This window comes from Sminthopsis crassicaudata, chromosome 5, assembly GCF_048593235.1.
Source record: "Sminthopsis crassicaudata isolate SCR6 chromosome 5, ASM4859323v1, whole genome shotgun sequence".
Classification (NCBI taxonomy): domain Eukaryota; kingdom Metazoa; phylum Chordata; class Mammalia; order Dasyuromorphia; family Dasyuridae; genus Sminthopsis; species Sminthopsis crassicaudata.
Genome location: NC_133621.1, coordinates 152,210,819 through 152,235,260, shown reverse-complemented (window position 1 = coordinate 152,235,260; position 24,442 = coordinate 152,210,819). Strand labels below are relative to the sequence as shown.

Here is a 24,442-nt window from a genome sequence, read left to right as displayed (position 1 = left end):
TGAGACATATGATGTTCAATCAACTTCCAAGAACTCCAGAACATGTGTTTTATAAGAGACAAAGCCAAAACACAAACTTTCCAGTAAGTACTACAAATACCATATGGAAAATTGATCCCACAAAGTACAAAAAATATTGTAAAGGAATGTTTGTTGTTGTTGTTGTTGTTGTTGTTGTTGTTCTTAGAGAGAATAAATAAATAATCCCAGTAGGCTAGCAAAGAACATGTTTTTTAGTCCTTTTTCCTAGTTATCAAAAATGAAAATAAGATGAATTGGATTTAATAATATAAACTTAAATTCCAAGGCCTTTATCCTTTGTTTCTTGTAGAACTAGCAGATATTCAGGCAAAAGTTTTGCATTCATAGTGTTCCTTTGTGATGCACAGGAACTTGGTTGCAGTAGGCAATTATTTTATTTTATTTTATTTTATTTTTATAGTGAGAAAATATGTGCTTTTCAAAATTTTTTTTAAATTTATTTTTATTTTTTTATTTTTTATTTTTATTTAATAGTTTTTATTTACCAGATATGTGCATAGGTAATTTTACAACATTGACAATTGCGACACCTTTTGTTCTAATTTTTCCACTCCTTCCCCCCCCCCCCCCAAGATGACGGGTTTACCAATACATGTTCAAAATGTTAAAGTATAAATTAAATACAATATATGTATACATGACCAAACAGTTGTTTTTAGGCAATTAATTTTTAATGAATGAATGTATAAAGTAACTAAGGAATAACAGAATGGCATGAATGATACATAGACTTATCTTACCTTGATAGAATGAACTTCTTCTAAGGCAGGGACTTTACTCATTTGATATTTGTATCTTTGGCACCTTTGGTACCTTTGGTACCTTGCACATAGGAGGTATCTAAACAAATCTTGTTTAATAGGTAAGGAAGTGCATAATTTTTTATGGTTATCTAAAAAATTGTCACCAGAAAGTACATTTGAAAATAGATACAATATGGCCATTTTCTTGCCCATGCTTCCTTCTTGGGGAACCAAATTTATGATCATCTTACTTTATAGTGAAAAGTAATCTCTTTTTATTTGGCTCTGGAAACTGGGAGAACTACTCAATGTGGTAATTACTTCAGTGCTTTGAAAAAAAAATAATCCATCATTTCATTGGTGTGGGTACTCCCTCTGCCAATGTATATCATAACCCTTCTACACCTTAGTAAATGATGTTCATGAATTGCTACTGCCAAAAAAAAAAATTCTTCTGTTAGCCAACCTTTTGATAATGAGCCTTTCTGAACTTAATTACAGACAGAATAGTGTTATACTTTTTGCTTGAAGTCTTTTTTAACTTAATAGGGCTTGTCAGCTTATGTACCATTGGTATAACTTGTGAGAAAACAAAATTATTTCTGACCATGATACAACATCAGTGATGGATTAAAAACTAATCCTCAGAATTAGGAAGATGTATATTATAATCCCATCTCTAACATAAACTAATTGTATAACTATAAACCAGCAACTTAGCAAACTAGTACTATGAGCAACTCTCTAAGATACTAACTTGAGGAAAAATTTCTAGATTGCACTGATGTAGGGAGTTCCCATATCAATGAAATCATAATTCTAATAAATATCCACGTATATATGTATATTGTTAGGACCATACTTCCTAAATTAATTTGAATTAATTATTTTGTGCATTTTAATACTTATTCCCTTTTACATACTGTATATATTGATGTATATATTTCTTTTCTCCCTTAGTAGAATGTAAGCTCCTTTCCTTCTTTGTACAAAAGAAAGGAGATGACCCAGAAGATTTGTATATATATATGCATGTGTATGTGTATGATATTATAAGTTCCAAAGCAAATGGTGATTTGTATTAGTAGAAAACATTTTATTCTTGGGAGTTCTGGATGCCAGATTGTTACATTGGTATTGAATTGGTTATATTTTCATTTGTATTTGTATGTGTGTGTAAATATTTATAAATCTGTATTATATGCATTTATATTCCTTGATTTTCATCATAATTACTTTCTATAAAGTAGTAATGTTCTATAAGATTACCACAAACATTGAATCCTAGGGGAAATACAGGATTAGACTTCTAGGAGAGTCTGGTCACAAAGTTTATTTAACAATTTTCCATAAACACAAGTCAGAGAACTTCTTCTTCTTCTTTTTCTTTTTCTTCTTTTTCTTTTTTTTTTCTTTTTCTCCTCCTCCTCCTCCTCCTCCTCCTCCTCCTCTTCCTCCTCCTCCTCCTCCTCCTCGTTCTTCTTTTTTGATGCACCATCATTTTTTTTAACTGATCCATCAGCATTGAACTCATGACTGACAGTCATTTTGCAAAGCTTCTTTAAATCACATTTTCCCCCATTAGGCATAGCATTCTTGTGCTTAGGAAAACTGGAAAGATATCAGCATTATTCTTGGACCATTAAAACAGTAGAGTCACCAACAAAAAGCATAAAAGTGTAAAAAATGTAACACTTAATAGACTGTGAAAAGACTCTTATTTACTGTATTAGAGCTGAATCAAGAAAGCAGTGTCCACTCACTCATTCAACCTCAGTTGACAATATGATAGACAACTAGATTTTTTCACTGCTCTGCACATGTGCCAAAATGACTCAAAAGCATTACAAATATTTATCTTGGGATTACCAATACATTTTAGTAGGTGAATTCAAAAATATAGGGTACATGAATAATAGGGATCAAATATATGTGTATGTTTACAAATTTATATTTGAATAGAACATTCTGGGTCATTTCCTTTTCTCTGTACTAAGAATGAAATAGTAACAATTTGCAAGCAGTAAATATATATGAATATATTTATACTTACATATTGATTCATGAGCAAAATTATAAAGTAAACACAAACATGCATAAATAGTTAAATTCACATTAGTTTATGAGGTAGGACACTAGCAATATATACGGATAGGAAGAGAACCAGCTTTTTTCATTGATATGGGGAAATCCCTCTATGTATAAACTCCCTTCTACACACACACACACACACACACATACACACACACACATATGCATACACAGTCATTTTATGTATGTTTTATGGCTGTCACTTTTGACTTGTTCTTATCTCTCAACTTTTCCAATCAATTGTCAGATATTGGTAATTTTCCCTCAATGTTTTCCACAGAAGTTTTTTTTTTTTTCTTTTTACTTATACCTACCAAATTAATATACATCCTTACTACCTCTTCTTTTCTGACTTTTTACAACCCCCTCTTAATTGTATTCTTGACCTCTATTTTTTTCTCTTTTCCAATTTATTCTCCAGAAAGCTGCCAAAATTTTACAGCTAAGACACAAATTAAATCATTCCAGTCCAAATTAAGAAAATTCAAATAATTCCTCCTGCCTCCAGGATTAAATATCAACTGCTTAGGAGGGAATTTAGATACATTCACATTCTAGCTCTGACTTTCATAGACCAGATTATTGCACTTTCTTCCCATTTACCCAATGTACGCATCATCCCTGTCAAATTAGACTCCTTGTTCTCCAAACATAACATACTATCAGTTACCTCTTTGCCTTTGCACAGGCTCCTCTCCAAGCTGGGAAATGTGGTTCTTCTTTGGTTCTTCCTCTTAGAATACTCAGTTTCTTCAAAGCACTTGCAACATCTAAGTGAAGCCTTTTTTTTTAATCTCAGTACTCCCTCCTTAAATTATGATACTGATGCTGCTATATTGCTATGTGATGCTCTACCAGAGAAAAATAAGATTCCTATATGCAGATATGCCTTAGTATCTTCAGTATACTTTGCACATATCAGTGACTAATAAATTTGTGTTCTATTGGTTTCAGGCTGTGCTTCTGTCCTACCTCTTCTAGAAAATCTTGCCTAAATAGTGTAGTTTATACTGACTTCTGCAGGTAGCTTAAGTTAGCTTAGTGGATAGAGCGCTGGGTCTGGAATCAGGTTAGAGCTAAGTTCAAATCCAGACTCAGACACTTACTAGCTGTGTGATGCTGGGCAAGTCACTTAACTTTTATTTGCTTTAATCCATTGGGGAAGGAAATGACAAACCATGCTAGCATCTTTGCCAAGAAAATCCCATGGACAATATTGGCTTGTTATGATCCATGAGGTCACAAAAAGTTGGACACATTTGAATGATTCAAAAACAATAACAAATAGATTTCTACAATTTTCCAGCTTATGACAATATCACATAGTATTAACATGTTGTAATTGTTTTATGTGTATTAGCTTCGTTCACTAGCTACATAAAAAAACTGCTTAAGATTAGTGACCATGTGTTTTCATTTTCCACTTCAAAAGATGGTTTGTGGAAAAAAAACTTGATTGTCTAAATAAAGAAAATAGTATGGACACATTATAAATAACTGGTTCAGAATGAACTAAAAAACTATGCAACTTCATTATAAGTTTTAACTAAACTCTGATGATCATCAAACCCCTAATTGTTCCTTGACTTAGGGAGAAAAATCAAAGTTAAACTTTACAAATAGTACAGTTGTACACTGACTATTCAGGATTCTTGATGCCCTATTGACACAGCCTTTTAAAAAAATAACTACTGATTATGTCTTTTAAACAAGAAAAGAAACTTTTGATAGTGTTGACCCTTTGATAAGGTGTGGACTTGTTCTATTTTTAGTTGACACTTTATTTTATTTCTTTGACCACAGTGAATTATGATTAGTGATTGATGATTGGAATTCGTAGTCCACACAATTGAGTTCTACTTTGGGGGTTCTGTCTTTGAAAAAGAACGCAGAGACAAAGTTTGGCTTCTGTTTGATGTTTTCTTGACCTGAGTGTTTACAGGAAGCTGAAATTCCTTCTTTCTTTTGTTGCAGAGAGTTAGTCATAAGTCAAATTCTGATGTTCCCAGGAGAAATAGGGATGGGTGTGGGGGATGAAACAAAGAATGTAATTTTTGAGGAGTCTGGGCAATCTGCAAAAGCTCTGGATTTTAAGTCACCCATAGGAATCTAGACTCAGACCATGGAAGTCATCAAATAGAAACCCATCATTTTTTAGATGAGGAAATTGAAGTTCTGAAAAGTTAAATGATTTGCCCAACATCATATAGATAGTAAATGAAGGAGATGATATTGGAATGGAAGGCATCTGATAACAATGCTAGCATTCTTTTCATTGAGATGCTGAATGTTTTTCTTTTCTTTTCTGACTTATTTTGGAGGTAATAGGAATTAAGTGACTTGGCCAGGGTCACACAGCTACTAAGTGTCTATGGTTGAATTTGAACTGAGGTACTCCTGACTCGAGGGTTAGTCATCTATCTATTGGAAGATCTTTACGTTTGTTTCTTTTGAAACTCATTTCTGCCATTTATGAACTATATGGCCTTGGACAGATCACTGGAACTTCCCAAGTCTCAGTTTCCCCTATTTGAAAAATAGGAGTATTTCATTAGGCTGACACTAAAGCCCTTTCTAGCTCTACATTTATGGTCCTAATAATTGGACTTGTATGAGATTAGAACTTTAGAAATGGAAAACAGATTATATGTATAGTATTTCTTTTCAAGTGACATAGACAGCTTCAAAGTTACTTAAGGATTGGGTGCCTCAATTCTCTGGGTCACTGAAATATCCTGTATATGCTACTTGCATAAGTTTCCTGTTATGTAAGACATTCATTCAATTAGTCAACATTCAATTCAAAATCAATTTAATTCAATTATAAAATGCTTTCGTAAATTTTGCTAGGCAAAACTACCTAGAGATATTATTACTGTCAACAAAGAAAAACAAACTGAGTAAATGCTAATTTCAACAACTTGAAGCAAGACAGTAAATAACACCTTGAAAGAAACAGTTTGTCATAATTAATCCACTTGTATATTAAAAGTCAGGTATCTTTGTAACTGTTTGATTAACAAAGCCAGACATAGAGCCACATTTGTTCATAGAATAAATATCTCTCAACTATCAGATCTTTGAACTGAATAATTCAGTTCACTCTCCACCCTTTATAAAAGTATAAATTCTAGAAGTGAGATTCATAGAGATCAATGTGTTGTGTGTGTGTGTGTGTGTGTGTGTGTGTGTGTGTGTGTGTGTAAATCAAATCTTATATATAGTAAAAAGACCTTTCTAGTTCAGGGGACATTGTAGAAAATTCTATTTTGAAGGTAAACTTATTTTATAATGCAAATAACCACAGTCTTCCTTTGATAAATTCAAAACTTTAGATATCAGTTTTACATAAAGATACTTAAGTTATATAACACAATCACATATAATATTTTCTAATCTATTAATTTTGGAAAATCCTGGATTTATTTGCACAATTTCTTCATTTTATTCTCTCAACTTTTGATACAGAGGATTTAAAATTTAATTTGAAAATACTGGTTCCAGCTTTGAAATTTTTTTGAATATGCAAGCAGAATTAATTTATATAAACTATTCACTTGGTCATTTTGTTGAATGTAATAAATGTATATAATCTTAGATTAGTTTTAACATAACATATTAAAATGCAATAATAATATCATAATTCAGAAGTGAAAAATCTCGTTTTAGGCATAAAACTGCTTTAATTCCTAGATACCTAAATATCTAGTTTCTTGTGCAAGTAATTTCTTCATGCCCCTATGTAATGGATAATTCAGTGTTGTATATCTTAAGATTTGAAATAATTATTCAAATATTACATTGCATTAGAATCTATTAGAGAAGGGATCTTGCCTCCATAATGTTTTATGATGTATTTAATAACATTTTTTGATTGAGTAAATTAGTCTAAAACTAACCATGTATAGATGTCTACATAGATTAGACTATGTATGGTTTTTTTGTCACAGTTTATTAATATCAACCCACCCCTACTGAGGAATAAAAAAATCTATTTCTAAGATGCAAAAGGAAAATTACTGGGAACAGGTTTAAAAAACCAGTACATTTCTAAACACTTTGGTTATCTCTGTAATTCAACATTTGTTATAATGTACTTAATGGACATCTGCTCTAAAGCTCACATCCATTGCTAACATCTCTTCTTCAGCCTGTAGCACTTAAGTTTTGTGGCTGCTTATGAAAGAGGAGGAAGAGAATATTCCTTGAAGAAAATGGGCAATAAATAGGACTTCTTTGACCATAGATACTTCAACAAAATGAGCATTTTGGCTTTGAGAATGTGTGAACAGTTAAAAGTTTGGCATATCTACCTCTTATAGCCTTTGGAAAGACCAAATTTCTGTAAATCAATAGTTATCCTTCTAATGTTGTTTATTAGGAACATTGAGAGAAATGAATGTGCTACATTACCCTGTAATTGGAGATTCAGTGAACCAGGGTAATAATGGTCCTTTGCCAAAATTCACCTGGCATGAAGCCCTGGAATATTATATTAAATCCCAGGCAACAGAAATAACACCACAGAAATAAGGAACTGATGATTCAAGGTTGGCAGGATTACCTTGTACTCAGTGTCAAGATACAGTTCTGAAAGACTGTTCAATAAGAATGTTGTACAATGGAGCATTTCTAACCTTCCAGACAGTGCCTGGAGTTCAATAGTATCAATGAAGATATCAAAAGAGAAAGTAACAAGGTATGACTTTGAATTTGAATGTAAAGAGACAAATTGGAAAGTTTAATAGGCTTTGATAGTTATGAAAGATTTTACATATATCATTTAACTTGATGCTCACAAGTATCCTGTCAGGTATGTTTGAGAGATGGTATGGCAGAACAAAAAGGTTTCCTTCTAAGTTTTAGATCTGAGATTTTAGGACCATATTTGAAGTTCTCCTTTAAAACTTAATAAGTACATAAGCAAGATCAAGTTACTTAACACCTCTGAATCTCATTTTGGTAATTTGTATTTAAGTTTGGAGAAGGAGAAATTATCTCCTCTTCTAGCAACTGAAGTCCAACACTTTATGTCAACCACATCCATAAAGCCAAATCTTGAAGAGCCAGATAGAGGGATTGTGTCATACAACTCAAACATTAGAAATGGGGAAAGAAAGATTTCAAGTTCAAGACAGCAGGCAGACAGAAGAGTTGCAAATAGGTGGCAAAATGAGTAACATGAGGATCTTTCCTTGTCTGACTTTTACCTACCTTCCTCAGACAAAACTGCAAATAAGCCAAAAAACACTTCATGGTCCATGATGGTGACAAAACCCTAAAACACCAATTTTCATGATTTCTAATTTTTTTTATGACAAAGCATGCTCAATGCACAAATTAAGAATCAGATATGAACTGCGTACCATTTTAAAAAATGCTTTTATCTCTGTATTTAAGCAGTAGAAGCTTTAGAAACTAAGTAAAATAAAGTGTGGATTTCCAAGAAATCCTGGGTTTCAAGAAACTTATATGTCCTATCTTGGCAATTCTATTGTCTCATTGAGGCTCTGGCAGAATAATTTTAATGTTTTATTGTACATTGTTTTATTGTTATCACATACATCTTGCTTTTATTAATTCAATGGCAAGAGTAAAACAGTGTATACAGTATTGAAACATATGTGGCCATTTTTTGAGAAATAAAACCCCTTATGCCAAAGTCATATAACAGAAAATATGGCAAATTAAAGAAAAAGTTGGGTTCAGTAGTTGGAGTATAAAAACAAATTGTAACTGGTTATATCCATTATCCACATCATTTAGTTTTGGTAGTTAGAAAAGATAAATTAAAATGAGTTTTTCAATTTCTCAGACCATAGTGAGCTAGTTACCTCTTTCAGCTCCTATTCTTTCTTCTCTAATGGGAATAGGAAAATGTCACTCTATGTTACCTAGTAATGTAGCAATAATAAAACCTGCAGTTTATGTGTTTCATAGTGGTTTTGTAAGGAATTAAATGACAAGACATTGGCAGAGCACTTTGCATACCTCAAAGAAATGTATATGAATTTTAATTATTATCACTGATGCTTGAAAATTAGTAAGTTTTTAGAGTACTTGATAGTTAGGAAGAATATATACATACATATTTATATTATAGCTAATATATATAACAAATATATATATACTATAATATACATATATGTATATATATTTACACATATATCTACATATACACACATGATTTGACATTCTTAAGTATCCCGTAAGGCAGCTTTGGTTGTAGAATAGCAAATCATTACCAATCATTCAAGCTCACAATCTAGGTGTTATCCTCCATTCCTTACTATCTCTATGCTTCTCTCCCCCAATATCCAATCTGTTGCCAAGGACTGTCAGTTTCATATTTGTAGCATATTTCAGATGTACCCCCTTCTTTCCTATGACACTGTCAAACATTCTGGTGCAGATCAATTTTTGCCTCATATCTAGATTGTTGTAATAACCTGGTGGTAGTTCTGTCTGCCTCATGGCTATTTACTCTAATCTATCCTCCCTTTAGTCACTAAAGGATTTTCCTGAAGTGCTGATTATACCATGTCATCCTTCTGCTCAATAAACTAATGATTCTCTATCACCCGCAGGATAAAGTACAAAAATTCTATATTTTATATTCAAAACCCTTTTTAACCTAGTCTCACTCTCCCCTTTCCAGTCTTTTTATATATTATTCTTCACTATCTACTCTTTGATCCAATGACAATGGTTTTCTTGCTGTTCCATGAATAAGATACTCCTAGAAATTTTTTTAGGCTGTCCTCTGTGCCTGGAATGCTCTCTCTTATCTCTGCTTACTGTCTTTCTTAGCTTCCTTTAAGTCTCAACTAAAATCTCTCTTCTATAACAATATTTTACCAATCTTTCTTAATTATTTCTTAATTATTTCCTATTTTCTTTCTTAATTATTTCCTTTCTTAATTACTTCCTATTTCTGCATATTTATTTCTTTATTGTCTTTCATATAGTTTTAGCTTCTTAAAGATGGAAAATTATATTTTGCTTCTTTTTGTATCCTTTTCACTTAGCAAAAGCCTTGTATATTATTGGGGACAGCTAGATGGAACAGTAAATAGAGTGCCAGATCTGGAGTCAGAAAGACTTGTGTTTATGAGCTCAAATTTGGCCTCAAAATTTTTCTAACTGTGTGACCATGGGCAAGTAATTAACCCTGTTTACTTCGGTTTTCTCATCAGCAAAATAAGTTGAAGAAGGAAATGGCTAATCACTCTAGTATCTTTGCAAAGAAACTCAAATGGGGTAATAAAAAGTTATTGCACAGGACTGAAAAATAACTGAATAATAAATAACAAAATAACAACAAAATATTTTTTATTTTAGTGACTTAAAGAGAGTTGGCCTCAGTACAAAAGATCTGAAATCTTGATTTTGACTTTTAATAAATAATTTTCTTTTTCAGTGACCTAACATAACTTTTGGATTATAAATTGCAGAATAGGTACCAATCTTTATTGGAAGCTAGAGTTTCCTCACAGGGAATTTGCCTGTGGATAAAATCAAGGAATAGTTTTACAAAAAAAAAGTTATATGATTTAAGAAAGATCATAGAATTAAAAAATGACAGAACTAGAAATAGAATCCAGTCACTGCTCCCAAATTGAGTACACTCTGAAGTGCAACATTGATATTCCCTTTTATAATGATTTACATGACATTAATTATATATATGTAATATTAATCATAATGATTTAATGAATTATTGTTCCACTGTGTGTAGCAGTTGTTTTCATCTAATTGTTTATGCAAAATGAATAATACAATAGCAATAGTTAACTTAAAAATCTCATAAATATTTTTTAAACTTTAGTAATATAATTCATGTCATTATTTTATTTTTATTTTTGATACTATATAGGAAATTTGTATTAATGGTTTGTTTTAAATGATGCAATATAAAAAAAGGACAATATAATTTGGAGCCATTTTTTTTTCTATGTAATGTTGACTTAGGTGAGCATATTTTACTTATTTTTTCTCCAGTACTTCAATGGATCTCTTCAAAGTGTTTTATTCCTAATATCAGTACATTTTGAAACCCATGTAGACCTTCATATTCCATAACGTGTTCCTATTCTTTCCCAAATCTATAAAAAGGCTTTTTTATAGGTCCTCTTTTTGGCTCAGCCATTAGTAGAACATCCTGACATTCATTTTTCCCCTTTATTTTCATGATATATCAAACCCATCTCCCTATCTGAATATATTATTGTCCTACTTCCCTTGTTGTACTTGATTGTAAATAAGAATTGAAAATATTCCACCATTTTCTTTCATCTACCATGTAATTTTCATAGGTATTTATGTAACTTAATTCCTTTTTACAGGATCAAAAATGGATCCAAAATACAATGAATTTTCCATAATAAATTTATAACAGGTCAAATTGATTTTTAAAAATAATAAATTAAATGATAGAAATGCATATATATCTAAAATAAACTCTCAAGAAAGATCATTGTTAATAATTATCTAGAATTGAGGAATTCTGACTAATTCTGACTTTAAACATCTATCCATTATAGACTACTCCAGTCATTAGAGGATATTAAATACTCAATTTTACTTAGCGTCACTTAATTCTTTGTAATTGAAATGCAGTTCTCATATAACCTATCAACCACAATTAATTATGAAATACTGTATTTAGAATTTATTCCAGTTTGTGAGATTATCTTGATAAATATTATTCAGTCTGCTCATAATAGATTGAAATCATATTTGAAATTTAATGCAATATTAATGATTGTTGAAGAAAAATGTCTGTTTTTAATCTGGAATATGAAGGATTATGATTTTTTTTTCTGCCTACAACTTGTTGATTCAGTCAATGGGTACTTAATTATCTATTTCCAAAATGTTTGAATAGTTTTATTACATTCTTCCTGTACAACGTTATTCAAGTTTCTTAATATATCATATTGTTTTTTGGAGGTTGGGAGTACCTATAAACTCTAAATTATTTTTGTATTTCCTGTCTTTAAGGGAAGTCTTTTTGGCTTGTTCAGAATTCATAAATTCTTCCAAATTTGTTGGTTTTTTTATTATTTCAGCAAATGTTCTTCTACCTCTGCGTTTTTTAATTCCAAATCTATCATTCTTTTTTTTTTTCTAGGTTTGCTATTATTTTTACAACTTCTTATCTACCTTATTGTTCCACTTCTTTCCATCTAAAATTTTCTTTTCTTTTCTTTTCTTTTTTTTTTTTTTTCCTGAGGCTGGGGTTAAGTGCCTTGCCCAGGGTCACACAGCTAGGAAGTGTCAAGTGTCTGAGACCAGATTTGAACTCTGGTCCTCCTGAATTCAGGGCTGGTGCTCTATCCACTATGCCACCTAGCTGCCCCTCTTCTAGAAATTTCTAATAGTCAAACCTAATTTTCATATAAATATTATCTTTTAAAAGTTTGAAAAATGTTTCCTGTTGGCTTTACAATTTTAATCTCCACACTAGGCTACTAGAACCCCTGGCCTAAGAGAAAATAAATCACTTGAATCTTTATTCTCTGGTATCATACTTTCCTATCCTTTACCCAGGCAATTTTCCTATTTTTCCTTTGCATACTCTCCTTATCCTTCTGTTACAAGAAATTATAATAAAATTATAATTACCATTTTACATGGAAAAATGTGTGTCAGTGGATTGTCTTTTGTATTTGTAATCCTATCTTAATATAGTACTAATTACAGTACACAATTTGTGTTTAATGTTCATCTTTCCTTCCTCCCTTCCTCCCTTCTTTCCTCCCTCCCTCCCTTCCCTTTTCATTTTTATTTCCATCTATCTCTTCATATTTCTCCAGTACTGTGATTTAATTAGTTCAGGGAACTTAGGAAAAGTCTCTCTATTGTTGCAAATGGGCTCTTTAAAAATTAGTTCATTTTAAAGGATATGTGCATATTGTCTACTAGGTGCAAGCCACTGTATTTTGATTTGGGGATACAAATATAGAAAGAAAATAGTTTGCTATCAATGCTTCCCTTCCATTAACATGCACTAAGATAAATAATCAGAAACTATATGAAGAATAAATACAAAGTATGGGGCTGGGGGATGGAGGTGGGGAAGGAGGGACCATGGAGAAAAGCACTAATACCTGGGACAATTAAGAAAGAAAGGGCTCTTATAGGAAATTGTATTTAAAAGTTTCACAGAGGAGGAGTTCAGTAGGGAGAGCATCATAAACAAGGGTAATAGATTATGCTAAAGCCAAAAAGCTTTAGCGTTAGTGTTATATAGTGAGAAGAATAAATAAGTCAGCTTGGTTGGAGCTTTGATTGAATGAAGGTAAGTAATATGGAATCAGTCTAGAGAGGTTGTAACCAGATTGTAAAGGATTTTAAATGCCAAATAGAGAATGATATATGATGTGGAGTAAGCACTTTTGTGAATGGATACCCAGATAGTGGGTATTATGGACTGTATTATAATTTACTACATCATTGAGATGCTGGGCCATGCTATTAGACTCTTGGCAAACACCAGAGAGTATTAGATACCACAATCCCATGATACTTCAATTTTTAAGGAGAAAGTATAATTCTCTCTTTCTTGAGATTTAATTAGCAAAAAGCAGTAATTCTGTTCCAGTATGGCTTTAATAAAAATGGAGACTATTTCTATTAGTAAATATTGCCTAATAGAGAAAGTTTAATTTTTTACCAGCAAAGTCATCAGAGAAACAACTGAACCTAAAAAAGATGCTATGAGCTTCAAATTGCTTTTTGGGAGCCCTTTAACTTTAGTAAAGTGAATCATTGTATTTGATAAAATAATTAAAGTTGGAAGAAAGCAGAAAATAGTTGAATTAGTTGCTTACTGTATCCAGACAATTCTATTTTTCAGTGACTAGATACTACTGATATCAAGACTCTTGTTCTTGCATGTCTTATTGTTTTCTTTCATAGTCAAGTTTATGTTTAAATGCTGTGATTATATTTTGGCAATAATTTTATTTTTTTAAGTAGAGTAGTTGATTTTTTCTGGGTTCTCTATCTCAATTAGTGGAGGGAAAATAGATTGCAAATCTTTTTTGGTCTTGTGAAAGATTGCCGCATCCATGTTGATGATGATCAGCTCCCTCCAATCTCACAATGTTAGGCCTTACATGCATTTTTTTAAAAAAAGGTTAACAATTATGTATTAAATGCCTAATTATTCAGGTTGAAAAAAAGATCCTGTTTTCAAGAATCTTTCAATCACCAAGGGAATAAATTTTATATACAAACAGATAAAAATTAAAATGCAGTAAATGAACAATAAGGGTAAAAGTGAAAAGTGCAGTTTTGAGAATCTTTGTAAAGGAAGTAGTATCTGGTTGTGGTTTTGAATTTAAATAGGTTATAATGTGAAGGGTAAAGTGAGGGTTATCTATTCAAGGCATGAGAGAAGCCTGCACAAATCCATAAAGTGCAAAGAGAGGCAGTTATTAGATCAGAGTTGCTAGGAGGTCTCAAATGGCTGTAATACAAAATACTTGTAGCTTAATACTGTAAAAACAGGTTACATTTAAATTGTAAAATGCCTTGAATAATTGGCCAAGGAATTTTTATATGACATTTTACTTAATAGAAGCCAAGAAAGGTTTTTAAGCAGATGAAAGTTTGGTTAGATTTGTGTATTATGAAGAATATTTTGGCAGTTCTGTGAATGTTGGATTATAGATAAGAGTGTTAGGAAACAAGGAGATAAATTAAGAGGCTAACCAAATGGTCTAAATGTGAAATGATAAAGCCCTCAATTAAGATAGTACTTTGTGAATTGAGGACTTCGGAGTATAGAAACAAAAGTCATGGTAACTATGTAATATAACTGGAGACTTAAGAGATGAATAACAAAGTCACCATGTATCCAAAAGGCCATATGTTAATTAGCCTATGGCCAGGCCTGAACCTATTACAAGGAGGGATTAGGCTCTGGGACTTATTTAGAATTAGAGAATAATGATTATCAATAGGCTCTGTCCTATAGGATATAGACATTTTTTTGTTTCAAGCATACCAGAAAGATTTGAATGGATGACATGATACCTAGCAATTCCAAGATCAAGTAAAAGCTGCTAGCAAGGAGACTTTTTATTTCCTTAGGTCTAGTGGATTCCTCACCCTATAGGGACTGTACTTGTTGATCAATCCATTATTTACTATCTTGTGATATCAAATCACTTTATTCAGGATTCAGTTTCTTTTTCTGTAGAAAGAGGTTAGGCTAGAGCCCTTCAAGCTTGAAATCTATGATTAAATTATACATTTGAGGCCGTGGATTGCCAAGGGCTGGGGAATACAGGACTGAACTACGAAAAGACAATGAGTTTTAGACTGGTAGATGTAAGAGGATAAAATCTGTGATTAAATAAGACAATTTCAGAGTCTTAAATATAGAAGAATTTCACTTAATGATAGGACAGATTGACAATACCTATGAATGATAAAGGTACAATGGAGATGAAAGTCATGATGTGAACATTTTGAGAAACTGAGAGCCCAATGTACCAAAATTTTCATCAATGTGAATTCCATCAATATGAATATGGACATATCTATCTTTCCTAGTATGATGACAGAGATGGGAAAATATAGAAGAATATGAGGAAGGTAATGAAGAGTCACTGAGGAAGGTATGAAAGCATTTTGGAATTCAGTAAATGGCAGTGATAGCAAGTCAAAGATTAGGAAATGATGGGAGGAGTGGAATGTGTGTATGTGAAGTGTATTCAGTCTATTCCTGTCCTGGAGATCTTGAGATTAGGAGTGACCAATAGCAAAAATATGATAAAAAATTTGGTACCCTCAGGAAAGAGTCATCAAGTTGATGCTTGGAGATAGAAACAATCTAATAGGAAGAGATAAAAATTGAATAAAAAAGTAATACAGTAGAGATTCCAAGGAATTTGTCAAAGAGTATGAAGAACAGCACTTTGGAAGGTAAGCTAAAATGCTTTGATGGGTGAAAGGTTGTTGAGGCAAATGTTGCCTTAAATTTATCTAGATGGTAATGTAATGGAAACTATAAAATTGTTTTCCTCAGGATATAAATAGACTTGACTGGAATATCATTAGGCTTTTGAGAATACTGAATCAGTTTTGTTTGCAAATAATCTGTTTTCTGTTTGGCATAAAAGCCATAATTTAAGACATAATGACCATTTTTTAAAAATTGCAGAATTGGGGACAGCTAGATGGTGCAGTGGATAGAGCACCAGCCTTGAATTCAGGAGGACTCGAGTTCAAATCTGGTCTCAGACACTTAACACTTCCTAGCTGTGTGATCCTGGACAAATCACTTAACTCCAGCCTCAGGGGGAAAAAAATTGCAGGATTACTTTATTCAGATTAATTATTCATCTATTAAAACATTTAATTTTATTATGAAAAGAGTACAAATGTAACCACTATGAATCTCCTTTGTCTCATGTGTGAAAAAGTAGTAGTTGGATGATGCCATTTCCTCATGGAACTCCTAGCCAACTTGAATCAGCTTGTTCAGCTCCCACAAGATGTTCTTCCCATACAAGACTTTCTTTATCTCCTTACCTTCTTTTGACCTTCAAATCACTTTATATTTACCTATTTATGTACATGTTGGTGCCCCTCTGTAGGATGTAAACTAGTTTTTATGGACTTTTCATGTCCTAAGATGTAAATTCTTTTTTACCTTGATAGTATTTTATTTTTTCAAATACACATAAATGTAGTTTCCAACATTCATTTTTGTAAGATTTTGTGTTCCAAATTTTTCTACTTCATCTCTTATCTCCTCCATCCATAAGAGAGGAAACAATTTGATATAGGTTGAACACATACAAACCTTTTAAACATATTTTAATATTTGTTATGCTGTACAAGAAAAATCATACCAAAAAGGAGGAAAACATGAGAAAATAAAAAAGAAAACAAACAAAAAAGTGAAAATAGCTATACTTATACTTTGTTCTATATTCAATCTTTATAGTTTTCTCCCTGGATATGAATGGCATTTTCCAGAATATAAGTATTTGAGGTCAAAATCTATTTCATTTATTTTTTTTGTATCCTGAATACCTAGCACACAGTTGACACAATAAAAACATATTTCATCAAATTGATTGCTCATTTGCCTTAAAAAGTAGATTATCTAACTTACAGGTTTATGATATTTTGATTTAAATGGTAAAATCTAGTGTTCTTAACTTTTTTTATTGTGGATCTTTTGGTCAGTTTGAAGTCTATAGATCTTTTCTTGTTTACTTTTTATATACAAAATAAAATAAATTGGATTACAAAGAAAATAAATTCTGTTGAAATAAAGATGAAAATTTGTTCTCATACAATTACATGACCCTATAAAATCTATCTATAAACTTCAAGGGTATATGAACTCTAGATTAAGAGCTCCTAATGTGTAATATTTTTAAAGATTGAAAAACTAAGTAAATGACATGTTAGCATATAGAACCTCATTCATGTCTATCCAACAAATATATTCAGAAGAACAACCTCAGTAATGAACCATTTGTTCATGTTATAGAATATAAATGACGAACCTCCTATCTGCAATCCACCACATTTGGAAAAGATTATTTATGCTGCAACTAAGATACCTTTCCTTCAGCTGAATTGTTCTGACAAAGATTCTTCTCATAAAGAGCTCAGCTATTCAATTATAAGAGGTAAGAGTAATAAATTAAAATTAGTTTTTCTACAAAAAGAAAATATTCTGTTACTATTGGAATTATATCATTAGGATCCTTTCTGAAACATAATCTTGCCTAGATGAGACAATAGTGGTTACATTCTACATGAAATCATTTTTGGTTCTAATTTTATTATTTTATTGTTCCCAGGAAACACAAACAACTGGTTCATACTAGAGAGACCAGGTGTTGATCCTCCTTATTTGGCCACCACTAAGAATTTCCAATATGATGTGTTTCGAGAGATTCAAGATCCCACTACTTTCCAGCTACTTATTGAAGTTACTGATGAATTAGGTGGGACTAAAGCTAGTCAGCTGTCAACCACAACAACTGTAATAATTCATATGTTGCCCTGGACTACCCCTCATCCAAGTATAGCCACAAAAACAACAATTACAACAACAGTAAGTACTTAGTGATGAAATAGAACCCCAGAGTAGTTTCAATTAGTCTATAGGATGCATAAACAAATAAAATGTTGGCAAAGTCTAAGAGAAATTATTCCCACTTTTTGGCACCAAGGTTCATCAATGAAGCAATTATGTCAGTCTACTTGGATTTTCTTCAACAACAGGGGAAAAGTATGGTAGCTATCACCATTAATTGGGTCTCAAGATAAATGCATTGGTAATGTTATCCTGAATCGTTCTGTACCATATGCCTTCACTATGAATTCATATAATAAGTCACATGTTGTTTTTTGAGTCTTGATTATACAGTGGAGTTTTTAAGACCAAAAAAAATTCTCTAATATGCCCTGATTTACTTGTGAATGGAGCTTTATTTTATGTGAAAATAAAAGCAAAGTATTCAGGTTCAGGTTCAAGTTCCCAGAATAGCTTATTTTAAATATAAATTATTTTAAATATGTTATTTCAAAGTATTTAGTAGATATTTTATATAACTATAAATAACACATATTTGGATAAATACTAAATAATATTTAATAAAAGATAGCAATATGAATATAGATACTTATAAGTATTAATTGAGAGAAATGTCACCCTCTTCAAAAAGGATTTTGTATAATTGTAGGTAGAAAATGTGAAAAATAAATCATATGGTCTTTAGTGAGAGGAACTACATTTCAATCCTATCTCTGAAATGGGCTATTTGCATAATGTTGGACAAGTCATTTAATCACCCTGGACTTCTGTAAAAAATAGGGAATTTGGAATAGATGGATTCTGAGGATCTCAGTCCTATATGTTCTTAAGGCAAGGGTGAATAGTACTCAGGTGCTGTGAACAGTTTGAGCAAAAGCATGGGAAAGGAAAAAAAAAAAAGCATGTTATGCTTGCAGAACAGTGTAAAGCATGGAAGTAGAATTGTTATCTTCAATACTATATTGAGGAATTTTTAACTTTTCCATAGACAATAGGAAACTATTAAATATTTCTGAAAGGGTGGATGATAACAAAATTGGAAAATGAAGACAGCATTGAGAGAAATAAAAATTAAATGAAAATGTTAGATTCCAGGGAATTTGAACTTGGCTTAGAGGTTAAAGTAGTAACAGAAAAAAAGGAAACAGCTTTTTCTTGTTGAATTGAACTAAATAATATAGCACATTCTTAAGAAATATATAAATCTCTTCAGGACCACTGAAAATTTAATGTAGTTGGGGCAGCTAGGTGGCACTGTGGATAGAGTACCAGCCCTGGAGTCAGGAGGATCTGAGTTCAAATCTGATCTCAGACACTTTAACAATTTCTAGCTGTGTGGCCCTGGGCAAGTCACAAGCTCAATTGCTTCAGAAAAAAGTACTCTGTTATGAGGGTCATTTATGAATGTGTACATTCATATAAGTTGTGTTACTCATTATAAACTACATGTAATACTTGATCGACTCATTTCAGCAATACTACAGACCCTTTCAGAATACTAATGAATTTGATAAGGACCATTGACTGGGCAGTGTTTCTACATAGAGATGAGATTTTGAAATAGTTAATAATATCTATATGTGTACATATATATATATATATATATATATATATATATATATATACACACATGTATATGAAGATCTGCATTCAAATATGAACTCAAACAATCGCTAGCTGTATAAACCTGAGCAAAATCACTTAGCTGTTTGCCTCAATTTCCTCATCTGTAATATGATTTGGATAACAAAATGACAAGCCACTCCATTATCTTTGCCAAACTCCCAAAACAGATGGAGTTGGATTTAACTGAAAACAACACAAGAACAACAACAGCAAGAACAACAATTTAGTAAAGTAAAAACCCTGTTTCCCAATAAGTATATATGAGAATTATTGTTTTGAGGGTCAGAAAATTGATATTTATTACTTAAATTTAAGAACAGGTTATGGAGAGTTTGGAGAGGGTGCATTCAGAGCAAGGAGTCAAAAGTAAAGCTGAGGAGACAGGGAAAATAGTGCCTCTTGTTTGTATCTGCTCTAGTGGGTAGTGATTTTGATTTCTGAGCCTTGGTCCAGGTATACAGTGAAGCACAAGATAAAATGAAGTTCCAGGAGGTACAATGTTAGGAAAACTTTAAAGGATGGCTAGTGTTATGCATCCAACTTTAAAGGTGGGACTGGAATTCTACTTGGATCAGCAGCACTGCTTCCTTTCAAGAGCGAGACCCTTTGAGATTGATTCACACATGTTGTACAAATAATATACATGATAGAGGGTGACAGTTAATTCTTGTATCGATAGTTGATTTCAACATATCTTCATTTTATTAAATATATATACTTTTTAAGCTAAGTAACTTGAATCAGGCAAGTATCTATTAAATACATTGGAAGGTACTTGATGCTCTATGAATAATATAACAGTATTCATATGTATAGGATATATCATATATGGTCAGCCAATCATGCTTAAAAATCAAATTATAGCAATTATATATCTTTTACTCTATGTTAAAGAAATATTCAAAAGAGATTGCTTCCCTGGAGAATAAGCTGAGTACATTGTGTTCTATTAATATAATAAAATGCAGATTTCCTATTAAAGGGAGGATCCCTTAACACAAAAAAAGTTGAATGATACTTTTTTAAAAACAATACATTATATAAATCCAGATTGCGGGCACATTTTTCAAATGTCTTATTAGTTCTATATAATATTTTCATTTTATTGTGAATTGAATATACTTAGATTTATTTTCAGTTTTTTTCTATATCAATATATTTCTCAGATTTTGAAAAAAGTGTTTGAAAGCCATAGTGATCTCAGTAATAAGCTTTTTAATTAATAAGCTTAATTTATTTTAAATGTACTATTTAAGTTGTTATTTTTTGAGAATTAAAACTGACATCAAAATTATTAATCCTTTTAGTGGTTATGCAAGAAATACATGTACATATACACATATATATATATATATTTGCATAAATACATGTTTTATATATCCACAATACACACATACACACATTAGATTTTTTTATTTATCAGTGTAGGGTACTTCCTGAGGAGGACCTCTACTCATACTATTGCCACCAATTTTATAACTTATAATCTTAGACAACTAGCTGGGTCACTTAGAGGGTAAATAACTCCTAGTAACCTCTTGTTCATTATATATCATAGATGGGATGTTATGGGACCAGCTCTTTGCTTACCTACTCTGTGTTCTCTCTGTTCATGAACTACTTATACATTATCAGTCTTGTGAGCATCATCTATGCTCCTCCATCTATGATAGCTATGAAAAGGGCTTAAAAACAATAGAGGAGACTTTTAGCCAAGATGGTGGAGAGGAGGCACACAGTTGCTTGAGCTCTGCATTTTCTCTCAGAATTTACTTCATGATAAGCCTCGGAATTAATGCTTGACCAGAAAAGAAACATACAAATAATCACCAACAGAAGACATCTTTGAAATTCACCAGAAAAGGTCTGTGTTTGCACAGGGATGGTGACGAACAGACTGGGCGCAGGCTGAGGACAGGAGCAAGAGCAAGGCAGGCAGCTTTCACTGCTCAGACTGGAGGGAGGAGGGGTGTGATATCTTCTATTTCTGTGAAGCCACCTTTACCCCAGTGTGGATATTCCATCTTGGCAGCAAGCCAGGATCAGCAGACAAGGTGCAAACACTGGAGGTAAAGAATAAAACCCTAGAAAGCTACATCTCTCGGGACCTGGCCACCCCCACCTGGAGTGAATCAGTGAGTTCGTAGAGCCTCAGAGTGCAGATGCAGCGCAACCATCGCTGTCCTGTTAGTGCCTCGCTGCTGTCTCCCTCATTCTGTAGAGGAAGCCCGGTAACACTATCCAGCCTCATTCCCCTCAGAAACAGACCAATCATTTCTCTTGTCAATTTGTTTTCTTCAATTCCCGCTCTGACAAAATGAACAAAAAATTTAAAAGGGCTCTAACCATTGACAGCTTCTGTATGGATAGAGAGCAGACTTCAAACGCTGAGGATAGTAAAAGCAGATTGTCTCCAGAGGAATCCTCTAAGGGGGATATGAGCTGCTCCTCAATACATAAGACTCTCATAGAGGAAATCAAAAAGGCTCTCACAAGAGAGATAAAGGAGAAATGGGAAAAGGAAAGGGAAGCTTGGCAAGAGAGTCTGGAGAAGTCATCCAGAGTGGATAAAGAGATCAAATCATTGAGAAATAAAATTAGTGTGTTGGAAAAAGAAAACAGCTCTCTAAAAAATAAAATGGATGAAATGGAAAAAAATTCCATAGAAGATAAAAACTCAATTGGACAATTACAAAAGATAAAAAAAAATGTGAGTGAAGAAAATACATCATTGAAAATTAGACTCAAACAAGTAAAAATGAATGACTCAAGGAGAAACCAAGAAGTAGTCAAGCAAAACCAGAGAAATGAAACAATTGAAAAGAATGTCAAGTACCTTATTGGAAAGACAACAGACCTGGAAAACAGATCCAGGAGAGACAATTTGAGAATAATCAGACTCCCTGAAAAATGTGAGAAAAAAAAGAGCCTGGACACTATTTTCCAGGAAATTATCAAAGAGAACTGCCCAGACGTTTTAGAAACAGAAGGTAAAATAGACATTGAAAAAATTCATTGATCACCTACTGAAAGGGACCCTAAAATCAAAACGCCAAGAAATATAGTGGCCAAGTTCAAGAACCATCAAACAAAGGAAAAAAATATTGGAAGCTACTAAAAAAAAAGTAATTCAGATATGGAGGAGCCACAATAAGGATAACCCAGGATCTAGCAGCATCCACATTAAAGGAATGAAGGGCCTGGAATATGATATTCTGAAAGGCTAAGGAACGTGTTATGCAGCCAAGAATAACTTACCCTGCAAAAATGAGCATCGTTTTCTAGGGAAGAAGATGGACATTTAACGAAATAAATTAATTCCATCTATTCTTGATGAAAAAAACAGATCTACACAAAATGTTCGATCTTCAAATACAGAACTCAAGAGATTTCTAAAAAAGTAAAAATAAATCTTGAGAACTATATTTCTGCCATAAAGATATGTAAAGAACACATGTATAATGTATAATGTCCTAGAAACCAAAGGTGGAAAAGAAATTATATCATAAAAAAAAGATAAAGTGGTGTACTACATCTCATGAAGAGGCAAAGGTAACCTATTATATTTGAGAGAAAGAAAGGAGTGAGATGAACATAGCGTGTATCAATAGACATATTTGATTTATGGTGAAATTTCTTCCACTTCATTGAAAAGTAGGAGGGAAGGAATAAGCTAAGGGGAAGGGAATACAGAAATTGTGAGGAAAAGGGGTAAAATAGGATAGAGGAACTTTAAGGTGGGGGAGGGATACTAAAAAGGGAGGGCCCTGAAAACCAAGTGGTGCTCACAAGTTTAATACTGGGGAGGGGGGTAAGAGGGAAGGAAAGGAGAAAAGCATAAGCAGGGGTTAACAGGATGTGAATGGGGTAAATGCCCTCATAAAGAGGAAGCAGTTAGCAGGCTGGATTAAAAGCCAAAATCTTACAATATGTTGTTTACAGGAAATACACCTAAAACAGGGTGATACATTCAGAATAAAAGTAAAAGGGTGGAGCAGAATCTACTATGCTTCAGGTGAAGCCAGAAAAGCAGGGGTAGCCATCCTCATCTCAGATCAAGCAAAAACAAAAATTGATCTAATTAAAAGATATAAGGAAGGCCATTTATATCTTGTTAAAGGGTAGCATAGATAATGAAGCAGTATCAATATTAAACATATATACACACCAAGTGGTGTAGCATCTAAATTCTTAAAAGAGAAATTAAGAGAGCTGCAAGAATAAATAGACAGCAAAACCATAATAGTGGGAGATTTCAACCTTGCACTCTCAGAATTAGATAAATCAAACCACAAAATAAATAAGAAAGAAGTAAAAGAGGTAAATAGAATACTAGAAAAGTTTGATATGATAGATCTTTGGCGAAAGCTAAATGGAGACAGAAAGGAGTACACTTTCTTCTCAGCAGTTCATGGAACCTATACAAAAATTGATCATATACTAGGACATAAAAACCTCAAAATCAAATGCAGTAAGGCAGAAATAGTAAATGCATCCTTTTCCAGACCACAATGCAATGAAAATTATATTCAATAAAAAGCCAGGGGAAAATAGACCAAAAAATGATTGGAAACTAAATAATCTCATACTAAAGAATGATTGGGTGAAACAGCAAATCATAGACATAATTAATAACTTTATCCAAGAAAATGACAATAATGAGACATCATACCAAAATGTGTGGGATACAGCCAAAGCAGTAATAAAGGGAAGTTTTATATCTCTAGAGGCCTACTTGTATAAAATAGAGAAAGAGAAGGTCAACTAATTGGGCTTGCAACTAAAGTGCTAGAAAAGGAACAAATTAAAAACCCCCAAACAAACACAAAACTTGAAATTCTAAAATCAAAGGTGAGATTAATAA

The 24,442-nt window shown here is 32.4% G+C and overlaps 1 protein-coding gene across 1 annotated transcript in view; it reads left to right on the top strand.

The window, feature by feature from the left end:
• LOC141542499 (cadherin-related family member 4-like) overlaps nucleotides 1-24,442 on the top strand; it is an 85,004-nt gene that overhangs the window by 21,669 nt on the left and 38,893 nt on the right. Inside the window, exons 2-3 of the mRNA XM_074266931.1 lie at nucleotides 17,398-17,539; nucleotides 17,714-17,970. Of these exons, the coding sequence (XP_074123032.1) occupies nucleotides 17,398-17,539; nucleotides 17,714-17,970 (399 nt within the window). The remainder of the gene's footprint in view (nucleotides 1-17,397; nucleotides 17,540-17,713; nucleotides 17,971-24,442) is intronic.